The sequence below is a fragment of the Archocentrus centrarchus genome, chromosome 21, assembly GCF_007364275.1.
Source record: "Archocentrus centrarchus isolate MPI-CPG fArcCen1 chromosome 21, fArcCen1, whole genome shotgun sequence".
NCBI lineage: Eukaryota > Metazoa > Chordata > Actinopteri > Cichliformes > Cichlidae > Archocentrus > Archocentrus centrarchus.
Genome location: NC_044366.1, coordinates 31,675,502 through 31,694,186, shown reverse-complemented (window position 1 = coordinate 31,694,186; position 18,685 = coordinate 31,675,502). Strand labels below are relative to the sequence as shown.

At 45.7% G+C, this 18,685-nt stretch overlaps 1 protein-coding gene across 1 annotated transcript; it reads right to left on the bottom strand.

Annotated features, from left to right (window-relative positions):
- Positions 1–669: 669 nt before the first annotated feature.
- On the bottom strand, positions 670–1,859 carry LOC115800060 (trace amine-associated receptor 13c-like). Its single transcript, XM_030757312.1, has 2 exons — positions 1,684–1,859; positions 670–1,483 (listed from the first exon to the last, which is right to left on the bottom strand). The coding sequence occupies exons 1-2, from the start codon at positions 1,857–1,859 to the stop codon at positions 670–672; spliced, it is 990 nt and encodes a 329-aa protein (XP_030613172.1).
- Positions 1,860–18,685: the final 16,826 nt, after the last annotated feature.

Here is an 18,685-nt window from a genome sequence, read left to right as displayed (position 1 = left end):
GAAGGTTTTACACAGGTTTCTCTCTGAAAACAAAGGAGAACTCTTGTGATACAGATTGCTGGGGACTCTGTGGTGCTGAGAAATGAGACTTCAGTGAAGTGCAAGATTTATCCACACAGTTTCAGACGCTGGTTCTGCTGTCTCACAGTTAGAAAACCTTGCAATGAGGGTGTCCCTGAAGATGTTATGCATTTGGTTTGTTGGCTTTGCAACTGATGGTACGGGCTCATATAGAGAAACAGCCACACTCCTAACTGTTGTTTGCACAGCTGTTTTTTTTCATTAGTTTTTTATTTTATTTTTATTTGCATAGAAACTATAAAGTAATAAATCAAAGTTTGAACCAATTTATACTCCATCTCTAAAATTGCAAAAACAATCACTTCCCTCTAACATTAACATACTTTTGGAAGACCTTTACATGTGCATATAAAGAACTTGCTGTGTTGTGCAGGAACTGTCACTGTGGGGCTCTGATGTCTCTTTGTATCATTATGTGATGCAGGGCTGTAAAAATGATGCATGAAATGAATAGAACAGCATTAAAACAGTAGACAAACATGAAAACAGACATTCTTTAATTACACTGAGCCAAGTTTGGATAAGCTTAAAAAAAATGAGGGTAATTTACTGATTTAAAGTTTTACTGGAGTAGGTTTTGTAGTCTTTTTACAGTATGTTTGCTTCACTTGTGTCGTATTTGAATATCTGCAGAGTGATGATAAGTTTAACAGCATTTCTGAACCAGGGGTAAAACAGGGCATAGATCAAAGGGTTTAAACAAGAGTTAAAATAAAAGAGCATGGTGAGAAAATATAGAGATGAATAATTAACCACATTTCCTTCAACCAGAGAGTAGCAGTAATATGGACAGAAACTTGCCAGATAAACAACTACAAGAACCCCAAGAGTCCTGGCTGCTTTCAGCTCAGATCTGTTTGTTTGATTCAGTGAATGCTGAAGTGTGACAGCTGTAACATGAGAGCGCATGGCACGAGCCTGAGACACAGCCACCACAAACACTCTCATATACAGAACTATGATGACAGAAACTGGAACAATAAATGTTAAAACAAGGTCGACAATCCCTGCAGTATCACTGGTGAAAAACATGCACTCTCCATAGCAGGAATTATACCTGCCTGGTTCAATCAGCATGTCCTTTGTATAAAGACTGCTGGCGAAGGTTGAACAAAACCAACACAGACAAACACTGATTTTTACTCTCACCACAGTGATTCTGGTGGGGTAATGCAGAGGGTCACAAATAGCCACATAGCGGTCAACTGATATGAGAACTATGTTCCCTATTGAAGCACAGAAAACACTTGCAACCAGATTATAATAAATAGAACACATAAAATCACCAAGTACCCAGCAGGCTGTGTTTCGAATGATTTCTAATGGTATCAAGAGGAGACCCACAAGAAAGTCTGAGACAGCCAGAGAGAGGAGGAGGATGTTACTGGGTGTATGAAGCTGCCTGCAGGGAGACAGAAAATAATGTTTTACACAATAATTATTTGAAAACATTTTCAGTGAAAATGTTCCATGATTTAAGCACAATTTACTCTAACCAAATGAACACACTTATTCTTCCATCACTAAATCAAATTATGTAAGTTGAAGTTTTCACATATCAAAAATTCAAACTATAGTTTCAGTTGAAAAGTTAATCTCTGCCTGAAGTGGGAGACTGAGATGATGACCAGCAGGTTGAGAGCAGCAGTGATCAGAGAGATGAAGGACAGCACAATGTTCAGGAGCACAGCTTTGGACCAGTGAAATGTCGGCTTCCTGCAGGAACTGTTGAGGAGTTGTGGAAAACAGAGCTCAGCTCCTTTCTGTATCTCCATCATCAGGCAGCTGCAGTTCCTGCAGCTCTGATCAGAACAGTTTCTCATAAAGCTGATTTATATCCTCCCTCCCAGCAACCTTTTTCAGTCTGCAACATGATGACCCTCCTCTATTTCTCAACACAGCCTGTCACACTCATTAATTAATCTGGGACTCGTGTTTTTTTGGAACCTTGTAAGGTATTTATAATGAACACAGTGCGAGATGATTTTTTTTGAACCTACCAATCCCAGTGTATCTCTTTCTGTTTTCCTGCTAAAGGTAGCTCCGGTAAAACGGCTGCATGACCTCAGACACCTGTCCCCCCTTTTTGTGTTTGTCTCTGTGTTTGTATTTCTTGGATGGGTGTTCTGTTTACTGTAATTCCCTATTGTGGGACTAATAAAGGTATTCGTATTCGTAATTTCTCTGCGTGGAGGTGGAAGGTGTTTGACCGACAGCCCTACACCAGGGAACATACACTGCTCAAAAAAATAAAGGGAACACTTAAAAAACACAATATAACTCCAAGTAAATCAAACTTCTGTGAAATCAAACTGTCCACTTAGGAAGCAACACTGATTGAAAATCAATTTCACATGCTGTTGTGCAAACGGAATAGACAAAAGTGGAAATTATTGGCAATTAGCAAGACACACTCAATAAAGGAGTGGTTCTGCAGGTGGGGACCACAGACCACTTCTCAGTACCCACACAACCCACACAAGCGGCTCAGGTAGTGCAGCTCATCCAGGATGGCACATCAATGCAAGCTGTGGCAAGAAGGTTTGCTGTGTCTGTCAGCGTAGTGTCCAGAGGCTGGATGAGCTACCAGGAGACAGGCCAGTACACCAGGAGACGTGGAGGAGGCCGTAGGAGGGCAAAAACCCAGCAGCAGGACCGCTACCTCCTCCTTTGTGCAAGGAGGAACAGGAGGAGCACTGCCAGAGCCCTGCAAAATGACCTCCAGCAGGCCACAAATGTGCATGTGTCTGCACAAACAGTTAGAAACTGACTCCATGACGATGGTATGAGGGCCTGACGTCCACAAATGGGGGATGTGGAGTGGTGGCCTAGGGAAGACTGGAGTGGTGGCCTTGAATTGATATTATTTCAGGCGCCTCTTCTGTGGAACCAGCTTCCAGCTTGGATTCGGGAGACAGACACCCTCTCTATTTTTAAGATTAGGCTTAAAACTTTCTTTTATGATAAAGCTTATAGTTAGGGCTGGATCAGGTGACCCTGAACCATCCCTTAGTTATGCTGCTATAGGCCTAGGCTGCTGGGGGGTTCACATAATGCACTGTTTCTTCTCATTCACCTTATTTACTTTGTTTATACTCCACTCTGCATTTAATCATTAATTGATATTAATCTCTGGCTCTCTTCCACAGCATGTCTTTTCTCTCCCCTCAGCCCAACCGGTCACAGTAGATGACCCCCCCTCCCTGAGCCTGGTTCTGCTGGAGGTTTCTTCCTGTTAAAAAGGGACTTTTTCTTTCCCACTGTCACCAAGTGCTGCTCTTAGGGGGTCGTTTTGACTGTTGGGTTTTCTCTGTATTATTGTAGGGTCTTTACCCACAATACAAAGCGCCTTGAGGCGACAGTTTGTTGTGATTTGGCGCTATATAAATAAAATTGAAGTGAATTGAAATTGAATACCAGTGGCTCTGCTTTCAGACTGAGATCAGTTATGATCTGCGCTAGCTAGCGATAGCAATAGAGGGAACATCCCTCTGTAATTATCTTGACAGGTTTACTCTTACTAACCACCCTGGCATGTGTGATGTGTGATGCCCTGACATGTGTGATCTAAAAAAGCCTTTAACGACTTCTTTAGTATGTTAGCCAGGAAAGTATTGATGAGGGAGATTCCTGCCTTTGTCTGTTTTAATAAAACATGGAAATTGAACAGGTGAAGGCTCAGCCACATTTTCAGATTACCATCTATGAGAAATCACTTGGTTGAAGGAATGTGAGTTTAACCTCTTCCAACTCCACCTTGGCAAACTACTGATCCTGCTAGCATCAATCCCAGAGTTCTCAAGAGTTGTGCACCTCAGTTGTGTGAAGTTCTGTATCTGATCTTCAACCTGTTTAAAACCGCAGAGGATCCCGACTCTCAAAGACAGCCTTTCTTATTCCTGTCCCCTAAAACGTTTCGCTCAAGTACTTCAGGGGACTACAGGCATGTTGCTCTGGCTTCCCACATCATGAAGACACTGGAGAGACTAATCCTCAATCATCTGTGTCTGCTGGTGGAGCGTTGACCTGACCCCCTGCAGTTTGTCAACCACCCCAAGACTGGCATGGTGGATCCCATCATCTACCTGCTGCATTAGGCATATTCCGACATGGACATGACAGGAAAGACTGAGAATCATGCTGTTTCATTTTTCCAATGCTTTTAATACCATTAGACCAGGGGTAGGGAACTCCAGGCCTCGAGAGCTGGTGTCCTGCAGGTTTTAGCAGATCCAGCACACCTGAATCACATATAGAAGTCATTAGCAGGACTCTGGAGAACTTGACTGCAGACTGAGGAGGTAATTCAGTCATTTGAGTCAGGTGTGCTGGATCAGGGACACATCTAAAACCTGCAGGACACCGGCTCTCGAGGCCTGGAGTTCCCTACCCCTGCATTAGACCATCAGTACTGGGGTATAAACTCGCAGGTAGTTGCTCCACTCATAACCTGGATTACAGACTACCTGACAAGTTGACCACAGTATGTCAGGCTGATGACCTGTTGCTCAGACAGCATACTGAGCAGCACAGGAGCACCACACAAGACAGTGACCCTTTCTCTTCACTATCTATATTTCAGACTTCAGGTACAGATGATAGTCATGCCAACTTCAATTACTTTTGTTAGCTGTATCACTGATGGTCAGGCGGATAAATACAGAAGGGTAGTGTGAGCTTAACTATCTACTGCTGAACATCACTAAAGTACTGATGAGACTCAAGTCTTTCAAGGTCTGTAGGACCATGCTGTGTCTGTTCTATCATTTAATTTTTCTTTAAAACCATGGTTTTAACAGTGGTCCTAACAGTGTGGACTGCTTCCTGTAACTGAGCCTCTAACCTCATTGACTCTGTGTTGGAACTGTTTTTGTGTTGTTGCCTCTCCGAGCCTGTGGGGGGCGCAGGTTTTCACAATGCGCTATGTTAGGCTGATTTGTAAATAGAAGAAGTGAACGGAAGTAGTTTTCTCAGAAGGTAGAGAAAGCATGGTGCATCTCTGACAATCCAAAGCCATCCGCTCCTTCATATCCCTTTGAGTGGCAATATGAGTAAGTTTCAAGGTTGTATGTGTTTGTAAGATATTATGCGTGTGATTATTCAAATAAGTTTGAGATGTTTGATATGCTATATGTGTCAATCTAGTGAATCCAATCTGAGTTCATGCAGTGCGACCGCTAAATTGGAATGAACCCTTTAATGTGCCTTATATATCAAAGGAGATGTTAATTTGATTTAAGTGATCATATTATAATTGTATACTGAGTACTTTTTCTGTATTTTGTATTGTTTCAGTTTCACACTTTTTTACATTAAATCCTGTCCAACTACAACACGCGCCTGTTCCTTGGAGGAAGTGATGTAAGAGAGAGTTTAGCTGGCTGTGAATCTCAATATAGGACACGGGGTCACATTGAGTGCAACAGTACAGTGAAATCATAGCACTCGACAAGGGTCCACGAGCGGCAGTCGACTTGACCATGGAGAAGTCAGACGCTGAACAGCAAGGCAACGAGGAAACAAGGTCCACTCACTCAGTAGCATCTGCAAAGTCTTCGGGGAAACTTACCGTTAGGTCATCAGCAGGATGTTCAAGTAAGTCATCAGCCTCAACCCGAGCTAGTATGGAGGCAGCTCGGGCACAAGCAGAAGCGCAAGCAGCAAAAGCCAGATTAGCCTACGCGCAAAAGGAAATGAGCATCAAGATAGAAAAGGCCCGTTTAGAAGCGTCTCTTGACGTACTCAATCTCCAAAAGGAAGCTGATGCAGCCGTGGCTAAAGCAGGGGTGATGGAGGCAGCAGCAGCTCAATTTGGCATAGCGGAACCAAAAGAAGACTTGACATTTTTGGCTCAACAAACAACCCCAGAGGAAAAAGTGAGTGAGTACGTGAATAAGCACAATTATACTGACCTGGCTCAAGACAATAGAGATACATTTCAGCATGATGACAGCAATTATCGAAATGAACAATGCGAACAACCAGTAGTGTACACACCTCGCAGTCCCAAACAGGAACTGATGCAATACCTGTTTATGCCACAACGGGGACTAAGCCCACACAATAATGCTGACAGCACAACGAGTGACCTAGCCAGATTTCTAGCTAAGAGCCAGCTAGTAACTGGAGGACTGTCGGAATTTGATGATAAGCCAGAGAGTTACCTTAGCTGGAAAGCCACATTTCAGAGCACCATCAAGGACCTTGGTCTTACAGCCAGTGAAGAAATGAATCTACTCATAAAGTGGTTGGGACCTGAGTCTTCTGAACATGCCAAGAGACTGAAAGCAGTTAACATAAAGCATCCACCTGCCGGTTTGAACATGATATGGTCAAGACTAGAAGAATGTTATGGCTCACCAGAGGCAATAGAAAACTCCCTGTTTGCTAGGATACAAAGTTTTCCAAAGCTCTCCAGTAAAGAACCACACAAGCTTCGTGATCTGTCAGATCTGCTGTGTGAACTCCAAGCGGCGAAACTAGATGGATATTTACCAGGGTTAAGTTACCTTGACACAGCCAGGGGAGTAGGACCAATAGTGGAGAAGCTGCCCTTTCATCTCCAAGAAAAATGGACAATGGTGGGTTCAAAGTTTAAAGAAGACCACCATGTTAGCTTCCCACCCTTCTCAGTCTTTGTGGAATTTGTGAAAGGTCAAGCCAAAGCAAGGAATGACCCAAGCTTCGCCACAACTTTCAACACAATGACTCTCTCGCATGCCAATCACACATCCAGCTACAAAAAAGGGAAATCAACAGGTAACTACAACCAAAAGCTATCAGTCACAGTGCACAAGACAGACGTAGCATCAGAGGGATGCAGGACCAAAGAAGCAGGTGAAGACATTAAAAGACAGTGTCCTATACATCACAAACCCCACCCACTTAAAAGATGCAGGGGTTTCAGAACTATGCTGCTTGATGACAGGAAAAGGCTGCTCAAAGACAATAACATCTGCTATCGCTGCCTTGCTTCCACCAGCCACCGAGCCAAAGACTGTACAGTCACGATTAAGTGTGAAGAGTGTGACAGTGAGAAACACCTGGCAGCTCTTCACCCTGGCCCTGCTCCACAGATGTCCAAGCCTCCCTCATTCCATAGAGAGCATGGCGGGGAGCAAACAACTGCACAGGACTCAGATGTTACTGCCACATGTACAGAGGTATGTGGAAATAAAGATTGCAGGGAAATCCTGTTCTAAGATCTGCTTGGTGCAAGTCTATCCCAAAGGTCAGCGAGACAACATCAAAAGAATGTATGCGATAATCGACGATCAAAGCAACCAGTCTCTTGCAAAGACAGAGTTTTTTGACATATTCGATATACAAAGCCCAACTGAACCATACACACTGAGAACCTGTAGTGGTATAGCACAAGTGACTGGTAGAAGAGCGTGTGACTACATAGTTGAGTCATTAGATGGAAAAATTAGTTTTTCTCTCCCCACTCTCATAGAGTGCAATGCCATCCCCAACAATAGAGAAGAGATACCCACTGTAGAAGCTGCTTTACACCACCTCCATTTGAAAGCAATAGCTGCTGAAATACCGCCTCTCAACCCAAGTGCAGATATACTGTTGCTAATAGGACGAAACCTTCTGAGAGTTCACAAGGTGAGGGAGCAAATTAACGGCAAACACAACGACCCATTTGCACAGAAGCTTGACCTGGGCTGGGTCATCATCGGGGAGGTGTGTCTTGGCAACGCTCACAAGCCAAGTGAAGTGAACGCTCTGAAAACACATGTATTAGACAATGGCCGCCCAAGCTATCTCACTCCCTGCAACAGTCGCTTCAGTGTGAAGGAGGACTTTAGTCTGAGCCAAGCCAAAACCATTTCCAATAAGTTGCTACCTGTTCACCCACACGAAAAGCTCACAGTTGAGAATTTAGGAGAGGCTGTGTTTTGTCGCACCAATAAAGATAACCAGCTCGCTCATTCCGTTGAAGACATGATCTTCCTGAAGAAGATGGAGGCATTCTTCAAAGACGACACTAACAGCTGGGTTGCACCACTCCCATTTCGAACCCCCAGACGCAAACTTCCTGACAACCGGTCCTATGCCTACCAGCGGCTCATGTCCCTGCGACGTATGCTTGACAAGAAACCAGAAATGAAAGCACACTTCGTTGAATTCATGCAGAAAATGCTCAACAACCAACATGCAGAACTTGCACCACCTCACAACAAAGACAAAGAGAACTGGTACCTCCCGATATTTGGTGTATACCATCCGCAAAAGCCAGGAAAGATACGTGTGGTGTTTGATTCGAGTGCGCGGTTTGATGGAGTGTCCCTCAACGACATACTGCTTTCTGGCCCGGACCTGAACAACACACTTTTGGGTGTGCTGCTTCGCTTCAGGAAAGAACCTGTTGCCATCACTGCTGACATCGAACAAATGTTCTACTGCTTTGTAGTCCAGGAAGATCACAGAGATTACCTTCGCTTCCTGTGGTATGAAGACAACGACCTCACCAAAGATGTAGTAGACTATCGAATGAGGGTGCACGTCTTTGGTAACAGTCCCTCCCCAGCAGTGGCGATCTATGGGCTGAGAATGGCAGCAAAGGAGGCAGAAAGTGAATACGGAACTGACGCCCGAAACTTCATAGAGAAAGACTTCTTTGTGGACGATGACATTTTACAGAGAGCTCAAAAAATGCTTGCCCTCTCAAATCTACTTCTCCACAAGATTGTTTCCAACAAAGTGGAAGTTGTGAATGCTTTCCCCCCTGAGGATAGGGCCAAAGATATCAAAGATCTCGATTTAACAACTGACGAGCTTCCAGTCCAACGCAGCTTAGGAGTGAGTTGGAACCCTGTATCGGACACATTTACATTTCATGTTCCACAGGAGCAGAAACCCTTCACTCGCCGTGGTGTACTCTCGACAGTAAACAGCTTGTTCGATCCTCTTGGCTTGCTTGCACCTGTAACCATCAAAGGCAGACTTCTTCTCAGACAGCTCTCCAGCAGCAACCTTGAGTGGGACAGCCCGTTGCCACAAGACATGTATGATGATTGGAGAAGATGGCACGATTCACTACAGAGTCTCACAACCCTACACATTCCTCGTACCTATGTAACGTTCTCCATCTCACAAGCCACCTTCATCGAGCTTTGTCTGTTCTCAGATGCCTCGGTGAAAGCCATCGCAGCAGTGGCCTACCTGAAGGTCACACATGAAGATGGGCACAACGAAGTTGGGTTTGTCATAGGTAAGGCCAAACTGGCTCCTGTGCCAGAGCTCACCATTCCCCGATTGGAGCTTTGCGCAGCAGTGCTTGCTGTGGAGATGTCGGAGGTTCTCAAGGAAGAACTGAAAATAAAGATTGACAGGACAACGTTTTACAGTGACAGTAAAGTGGTGTTGGGATACATTAACAATCAAAACAGAAGATTTCATGTATATGTAAACAATCGTGTACAGAGGATCAAGCTGTCTTCCCTACCAGACCAGTGGAGATATGTACCAACAGAGCACAATCCCGCTGATCATGGCTCCCGGTCTGTAGCAGCAGAGAAACTTGTTAGTACCTCGTGGTTGTACGGCCCAGCATTTCTTCTTAACCATGAGAGCATTTCCCTAGAAAAAGGTCCATTTGAACTTGTTGATCCAGAGTTAGATGTTGAAATTCGACAGAATGTGACTGTGCTTGTGACCACAACTGCTCCAGATGCCTTAGGTTCATCCCGCTTTGAAAGGTTTTCAAAATGGACTCCCCTCGTCAAAGCAGTGGCCTACCTCCATCACATCTCTCACAGTTTCAAGTCCAAAGATGGTGGTGGTTGTAGCGGCTGGCACCTTTGTAAGGCTAGTCTCACAGGTGAAGCTTTAACTCACGCAGAGCACACAATCATCAGGTGTGTCCAGCATGAAGTTTACGCAGAGGAAATAAAGTGTATCATGGCAAAACGAGACATACCACGTAACAGTTCCCTTCATAAACTTAATCCAATGATTGATCATGAAAACTTACTGCATGTGGGAGGACGACTTGCAGAGTCCAACTTGCCAAGTCATGAAGCCAACCCTCTTCTGATACCAGGAAAGCATCACATTGCTCCACTGTTCATTCGACATCACCATGAAGCCGTCCAGCACCAAGGGAGACACTTCACTGAGGGAGCGGTGAGAGCAAGTGGCTTATGGATAGTTGGTGCTAAGAGATCCATCAGCAGTGTAATACACAAATGTGTCACCTGCAGAAAGCTTCGAGGCAGAACAGAGCAACAAATTATGGCAGACTTGCCTGCTGAACGCTTACAGAGTAGTCCGCCATTTTCTTTTGTTGGCCTTGATGTATTTGGACCGTGGGATGTTACAACACGCCGCACTAAAGGTGGTCAAGCTAACAGCAAGAGATGGGCAGTCTTGTTCACTTGTATGTCTACAAGGGCCATTCATATTGAAGTGATTGAAACTTTGAGCTCATCCAGTTTTATCAATGCTCTTCGTAGATTTTTTGCAATCAGAGGCCCCGCTAAGCAGTTAAGATCAGACTGTGGCACCAATTTCATTGGTGCCTCCAAGGAACTGAAGCTGGATCCTCCCAAGTCTGGTGAGACGAGTGTGGAGGACTACTTACACAAACAGAGGTGTTCCTGGGTGTTCAATGCTCCCCACTCATCTCACATGGGTGGCACCTGGGAGCGTATGATAGGCATCTCACGACGCATCCTAGACTCAATGCTCCTACAAGCAGGGAACCCTACTCTAACTCATGAGGTCCTGACAAAATTAATGGCCGAGGTCACGGCTATTGTTAATGCGAGGCCCTTGGTACCTGTTTCTTCAGATCCAGAGGCCCCTTTGATCCTGACCCCCTTGACTCTACTCACCCAGAAGTTTGGTCCAATCCCAACTCCACCTGGGGACTTCACCATGGCCGACATGTATAAACATCAGTGGAAGAGAGTTCAAGCCCTTGCTGACACATTCTGGGCCAGATGGCAGAAAGAATACCTCAACATGCTCCAGAGTCGTCAGAAATGGCAGCGCAACAGACCAAACTTGAAGGAAGGGGATGTGATCCTTCTAAAAGACAAGCAACTAAAAAGAAATGAATGGCCTATGGGAGTCATTGTGAAGACCCTTCCAAGCAGAGATGGAGTTGTGAGGAAAGTGGAAGTGAAGGTTACGCATGACAAGACTACCAAGATCTTCTATAGACCTATTTCGGATTGTATCCTTCTTTTGTCTCTAAGAGATTAGTTCAATGTTTAAATAGATTATAGTGGCATTCTTACAATAATCCCAGGTGGGGAGTGTGTTGGAACTGTTTTTGTGTTGTTGCCTCTCCGAGCCTGTGGGGGGCGCAGGTTTTCACAATGCGCTATGTTAGGCTGATTTGTAAATAGAAGAAGTGAACGGAAGTAGTTTTCTCAGAAGGTAGAGAAAGCATGGTGCATCTCTGACAATCCAAAGCCATCCGCTCCTTCATATCCCTTTGAGTGGCAATATGAGTAAGTTTCAAGGTTGTATGTGTTTGTAAGATATTATGCGTGTGATTATTCAAATAAGTTTGAGATGTTTGATATGCTATATGTGTCAATCTAGTGAATCCAATCTGAGTTCATGCAGTGCGACCGCTAAATTGGAATGAACCCTTTAATGTGCCTTATATATCAAAGGAGATGTTAATTTGATTTAAGTGATCATATTATAATTGTATACTGAGTACTTTTTCTGTATTTTGTATTGTTTCAGTTTCACACTTTTTTACATTAAATCCTGTCCAACTACAACACGCGCCTGTTCCTTGGAGGAAGTGATGTAAGAGAGAGTTTAGCTGGCTGTGAATCTCAATATAGGACACGGGGTCACATTGAGTGCAACAGTACAGACTCTATGAATGATAATATGGTGCTTATAAAATACAAAGATAACAACACTATGTAATAACCAGAGAAAAAAAATGAACTGCTGAAGTTAACATTCTTTAATTACTTTGAGCCAAATGCTGAATATGCTGAAAAAAAATGGAGTGAGATATATTGTGTAACAATTTCCACATAGAAATTATTTATAATTTTGCTTAAGAAATGATCAAAAGTACTTATTTATTTTTTTGTGTTTCCTTCCTCTGACATATATTCCAGTCACATTTAGTATATTTTACCTATTACTAAATACAGCCATAATTCAAAGTCACTTTCAGTTATACAGTAAACATGCTTCCATCCATTTTCTTCTGCTTATCCAATCCAGGGTCCTGAGCAGACAGATGCAGGATACGTCTGGATCTGTCTAAGGCCAACATGTAGAGACAGGCAACCATTCACACCTACTGTCAATTTAGAGTTCCCAATTAACTTAACCCCTCTGTGGGAGTAATCTGGGAGTCCCTGCACAGATACAGAGAGAAACTGCAAACTCCACAGAAAAAGGCCTCGGGCTGAATTCAAACCCAGGCCCTTCTTGCTGTGAGGTTACAGTGCTAACCACTGCACCCTTGATGTTATAGTGGAGCAATTTCAAAGTCTTTTTAAAGTATGTTTGCCTCACTGATGTTATGTTTGAATATTTGCAGAGTGATGATAAGTTTAACAACATTTCTAAACCAGGGGTAGAACAAGGCATAAATCAGTGGGTTAAGACAAGAGTTAAAGTAAAAGACAATGACCACAGTAGATGCAGATTGATCATTTATAATGTTTTCTTCAACAAGAGTGTAGCAGTAAAATGGAGTAAAGCTTGCAAGAAACACAACTACAAGAACCCCAAGAGTCCTGGCTGCTTTCAGCTCAGATTTGTTTGTTTGATTCAGTGAACGCTGAAGTGTGACAGCTTTAACATGAGAGCGCATGGCACGAGCCTGAGACACAGCCACCACAAACACTCTCATATACAGAACTATGATGACACAAACTGGAACAATAAAGGATAAAGCAAGATCAACATTCCCAGTAATATCAGTAATAACAAACACACACTCTCCATGGCAGGAATTATACCTGCCTTGCTTAAGGAGGAAATCCTTTGTATAAAGACTGCTGTAGAAAGTTGAATAAAACCAACACAGACAAACACTGAGTTTGACTCTCCCCACAGTGATTTTGGTGGGGTAATGCAGAGAGTCACAAATAGCCACATTGTGGTCAACTGATATGAGAACAATGTTCCCTATTGAAGCACAGATAAGACTACCTATTTCCTAAATATAAACAGAACACATACAGTCACCAAGTATCCAGCAGGTTGTGGTTCTAAAGATTTCTAATGGCATCAACAGGAGACTCACAAGAAAGTCTGAGACAGCCAGAGAGAGAAGGAGGATGTTACTGGGTACTCTATCAGAACTTTTTCATGAAGTGCTGATATTATACCCCCACTTATCTTTCTCTACACAGCCTGCTGAACTTTCACTTTTTCAAACTTACACAGAATTAATAATCTTTTCTTTATCTGGACTCACTACGCTGAATATCAGTAGATTATGCCTTACAAGTTATGCTTACTGGAATTGTCATGGTTAAAATCAATTTAATTCAATTTAACTGTATTTATATAGTACCAAAGAACAACAAACAGTCCCCTCAAGGTGCTTTATATTGTAAGGTAAAGACTATACAATATTGTAGTTTAACAGTTACTTAAAAACATTTAATAATTATTAGAAGACTCTGGGTCTTTTAATAATTATTATCCAGTTTCAAAACTTATTTTCTTTTTAACAATAGAAGAAGAAGAATTGTATGGAATAGGATAGCCAAAGATGATCCATCTCAGCCAGGAAACTACAATCCTGATAAATGCCACTGCCTTTGAAAGTTTCACAGTGACAGCAAAGAATAAACTTGGCCTACAGGAAGTAGGGTTTAATCCCGGGATCCGGGATTCCCGGGAAATGCGATCAGAACCATTTCCCGTTTCCCGGGAAACGTAAGACGGGAAACCGGGAAAAAAGTCACACACGTCGATTTGTTGTCATACGGTAACATTGATGGGGTGATGAGTCAACAGTACTTATGGTATTGCGGTAACTCAGCAGAAGCGAGGCGCATACAGGCAATGATGTCTATGAACAGTTTTGTGTGGGGGCATTTTACAAAAATAGATAATGACAGCGCCAAATGTATGTTGTGTGACCGAGTCGTCAAATGTTCTGGTGGATCAACAAGCGGACTACGCAGACATTTAGAGTCCAAACATGACAAACACGAAGAAAGGCCATCATGTTCAAAACGGCTAATGGACTTGCGGAGCGTCTTTTCCTCGGCCGTTTCTCCGAGAAGAGCGCGAGTGAGGGTGATGCAGATGCCAGACCTACATCACCGACTGAAGACGTCTCAACTGAAGGGAACCTCAACCTAGCATTGGATCTGCAGCAGGCCATTTCAATGACCACTACGCCGGTGTCAGATGAAATCAAAGAGGGTGACCTCATGAAAGTTCTGACCAAAGAGTTTTCTCTGTTCGAAGCTACAAACAGGAGACCGCCCCACCTGCAGCAGTTGTTTGATGCCCTGCGTTCTGTTCAGGCTACATCCGTGGAGGCGGAGAGAGCATTTTCTATCTGCGGCCAATTTGTCACTAAACTCCGAAATCGCTTAAGCGCAGACTCTCTCGATGCTCTCTGCTTCTTAAAAGCACACTTTCAGAAAAAAAAGAAAGCTTCCGAATGTTAAAGTTAAGGAAATATTGACAGAAGGGTTCGTTTAATGCGAAAAGCATTACTTTTCATTTCAGGCACGTTCAGCCTCCGTTTCAAGCGTTTTAATACACAGTTGTACTTTTTTCCTCTTTAATTTGTTGTTAATTTTATATTATTATATATTGTTATCTTGCATTATATAGCCTATAATATATGCCTGAACAATAAAGAAATATCTGTTTAACTTCGAGTGTTTCTTTTCCTCGTTGGCAGCCACTTACTAACAATCATGAATTAGAATACGGGGCTAATGTGTGAAGAAGGTATCATGAAATAGATCCATCCATCCATCCATCCATCCATTTTCTTCCGCTTATCCGGGGCCGGGTCGCGGGGGCAGAAGCCTAAGCAGAGAAGCCCAGGCTTCCCTCTCCCCAGCCACCTCCTCCAGCTCATCCGGAGGGACCCCAAGGCGTTCCCACGCCAGCCGAGATACATAATCTCTCCAGCGTGTCCTGGGTCTACCACGGGGCCTCTTCCCGGTGGGACATGCCCGGAACACCTCACCCAGGAGGCGGCCAGGAGGCATCCTATTCAGATGCCCGAGCCACCTCAACTGGCTCCTTTCGATGTGGAGGAGCAGCGGCTCTACTCTGAGCCCCTCCCGGATGGCCGCACTCCTTACCTTATCTCTAAGGGAGAGGCCAGCCACCCTTCGAAGGAAACTCATTTCTGCCGCTTGTATTCGCGATCTTATTCTTTCGGTCACTACCCAAAGCTCGTGACCATAGGTGAGGGTAGGAACGTAGATCGACCGGTAAATCGAGAGCTTCGCTTTTACGCTAAGCTCCCTCTTCACCACGACGGACCGGTGCAGCGTCCGCATCACTGCAGAAGCAGCCCCGATCCGCCTGTCGATCTCCCGTTCCCTTCTCCCATCACTCGTGAACAAGACCCCGAGATACTTAAACTCCTCCACTTGAGGCAAGAACTCGTTCCTGAGCCGGAGATGGCACTCCACCCTTTTCCGGCTGAGGACCATGGCCTCAGACTTAGAGGTGCTGATTCTCATGCCAGCCGCTTCACACTCGGCTGCGAACCGTTCCACTGCGAGCTGGAGGCCCCCCCCTGATGAAGCCAACAGAACCGCATCATCTGCAAAAAGCAGAGATGAGACTCTGAGGCCACCAAGGAAGAAGCCTTCCGCCACCTGGCTACGCCTAGAAATTCTGTCCATAAAAATTATGAACAGAATCGGTGACAAAGGGCAGCCCTGACGGAGTCCAACACCCACAGGAAACAAATCTGACTTATTACCGGCTATACGGACCAAGCTCTCACTGTGGTTGTACAAGGACTGAATGGCCCGCAACAATGGGCCAGACACCCCATACTCCCGCAGAACCTCCCAAAGAACACCCCGAGGGACACGGTCGAATGCCTTCTCCAAGTCCACAAAGCACATGTAGACTGGTTGGGCAAACTCCCACGCACACTCGAATATCCTTGAGAGGATAAAGAGCTGGTCCAGCGTTCCACGACCAGGACGAAAACCGCATTGTTCCTCCTGAATCCGAGGTTCGACTAACGGACGCACCCTCCTTTCCAGCACCCTGGCATAGACCTTACCGGGGAGGTTGAGTAGTGTGATACCCCGAAAGTTGGAGCACACCCTCCGGTCTCCCTTCTTAAAGATGGGGACCACCACCCCGGTCTGCCAATCCAATGGCACTGCCCCAGATCTCCACGCGATGTTGCAGAGGCGTGTCAACCAAGACAGTCCTACAACATCCAGAGCCTTCAGGAACTCAGGGCGAATCTCGTCCACCCCAGGGGCTCTGCCACCAAGGAGTTGTTTAACTACCTCAGTGACCTCACCCCAGTGATGGTCAAGTCATCCCCCTCATCCCCAGACTCTGCTTCCACTACAGAAGGCGTGTCAGTGGGATTCAGAAGGTCCTCGAAGTATTCCTTCCACCGTCCGACTATAGCCTCAGTTGAAGTCAGAAGCACCCCCCCCCGCACTATAAACAGTGTGAGTGAAGCACTGCTTTCCCCTCCTGAGTCGCCTGACGGTTTGCCAGAATCGCTTCGATGCCGTCCGAAAGTCTTTTTCCATAGCCTCACCGAACTCCTCCCACACCCGAGTTTTTGCTTTGGCCACTACCTGAGCTGCATTCTGCTTGGCCTGTCGATACCTGTCAGCTGCCTCCGGAGTCCCACAGGCTAACCAAGCCCGATAGGACTCTTTCTTCAACTTGATGGCTCCCTTCACCTCCGGTGACCACCATCTGGTTCGGGGGTTACCACCACGACAGGCACCAACCACCTTGCAGCAACAGCTCTGAGCAGCAGCCTCAACAATGGAGGTGCGGAACATGGTCCATTCGGACTCAATGTCCTCAGCCTCCCTCGGAATGCTGTCGAAGTTCTGCCGGAGGTGGGAGTTGAAGATCTCCCGGACTGGGGCTTCTGCCAGGCGTTCCCAGCGCACCCTCACAATACGTTTAGGTGTGCCAGGTCTGTCCAGCATCTTCCCCCGCCACCTGATCCAACTCACCACCAGGTGGTGATCAGTTGACAGCTCAGCTCCTCTCTTCACCCGAGTGTCCAGAACATACTGCCGCAGATCTGATGATACGATTACAAAATCGATCATCGACCTGCGACCTAGGGTGTCCTGGTGCCATGTGCACTTATGGACATCCTTGTGTTCGAACACGGTGTTTGTTATGGACAAACTGTGGTTTGCACAGAAGTCCAATAACAAAACACCATTCGGGTTCAGATCGGGCAGGACGTTCCTCCCAATCACGCCCCTCCAGGTCTCGCTGTCATTGCCCACGTGAGCGTTGAAGTCTCCCAGCAAGACTATGGAGTCACCAGATGGAGCACTCTCCAGCACCCCACCCAGCAACTCCAAAAAGGGTGGGTACCCTGAACTGTCATTCGGCGCATAAGCGCAAACAACAGTCAGGACCCGTTCCCCAGCCCGAAGGCGCAGGGAAACTACCCTCTCGTCCACCGGTGAAAACTCCGACGTACAGGCAGCAAGCCGGGGGGATACAAGAATACCCACCCCAGCTCGCCGCCTCTCACTGAGGGCAACTCCAGACTGGAACAGAGTCCAGCCCTTCTCCAGGAGACTGGTTCCAGAGCCCAGGCCATGCGTTGAGGTGAGCCCAACTATATCTAGCTGGTATCTCTCAACCTCACGCACTAGCTCAGGCTCCTTCCCCACCAGAGAGGTGACATTCCATGTCCCAATAGCCAGTTTCGATAGCCGGGGATCGGTCCGCCAGGGCCTCCGCCCTCGGCCACCGCCCGACACACACTGCACCCGACCCCTACGACACCTCCTGTGGGTGGTGGGCCTGCAGGAGGGCGGGCCCATGTAACCTCTTCGGGCTGCGCCCGGCCAAGCACCACGGGCTAATGCCTGGCCACCAGACGCTCTCCCTCGAGCTCCCTCCCCAGGCCTGGCTCCAGGGTGGGGCCCCGGTAACCCTATCCCGGGCAGGGTAAACTGTTCCCTTGTTTTTTCACTCATAAGGGTCTTCTGAACCGCTCTTTGTCTGGACCCTCACCCAGGACCAGTTTGCCATGGGAGACCCTACCAGGGGGACAAGCCCCCAGACAACATAGCTCCTGGGATCACTGGGACACACAAACCCCTCCACCACGATAAGGTGGCGATTCACGGAGGAGTGAAATAGATGAAATAGAATGAAATAGATTACTTAAACATATTTCGCTTTTAAAATGGAGTTGAGTAAAATATCTACAATATCAAAATAGGTTAAGCCCGACACAGGCTACAGAAGGCCTAATTAAAATAAAAATAAATAAAACCCACTTTTTCCCGGGATTCCCGGGAAATTGCTCGTCTTTTCCCGGGATTTGATTCATGCCATTTTCGGGAAAAATATTAAACCCTAACAGGAAGGTGTTGGTTAGTGCACTTTCTCCTATAAAGGGATAGAGATTCCATTCAGTGAGTCC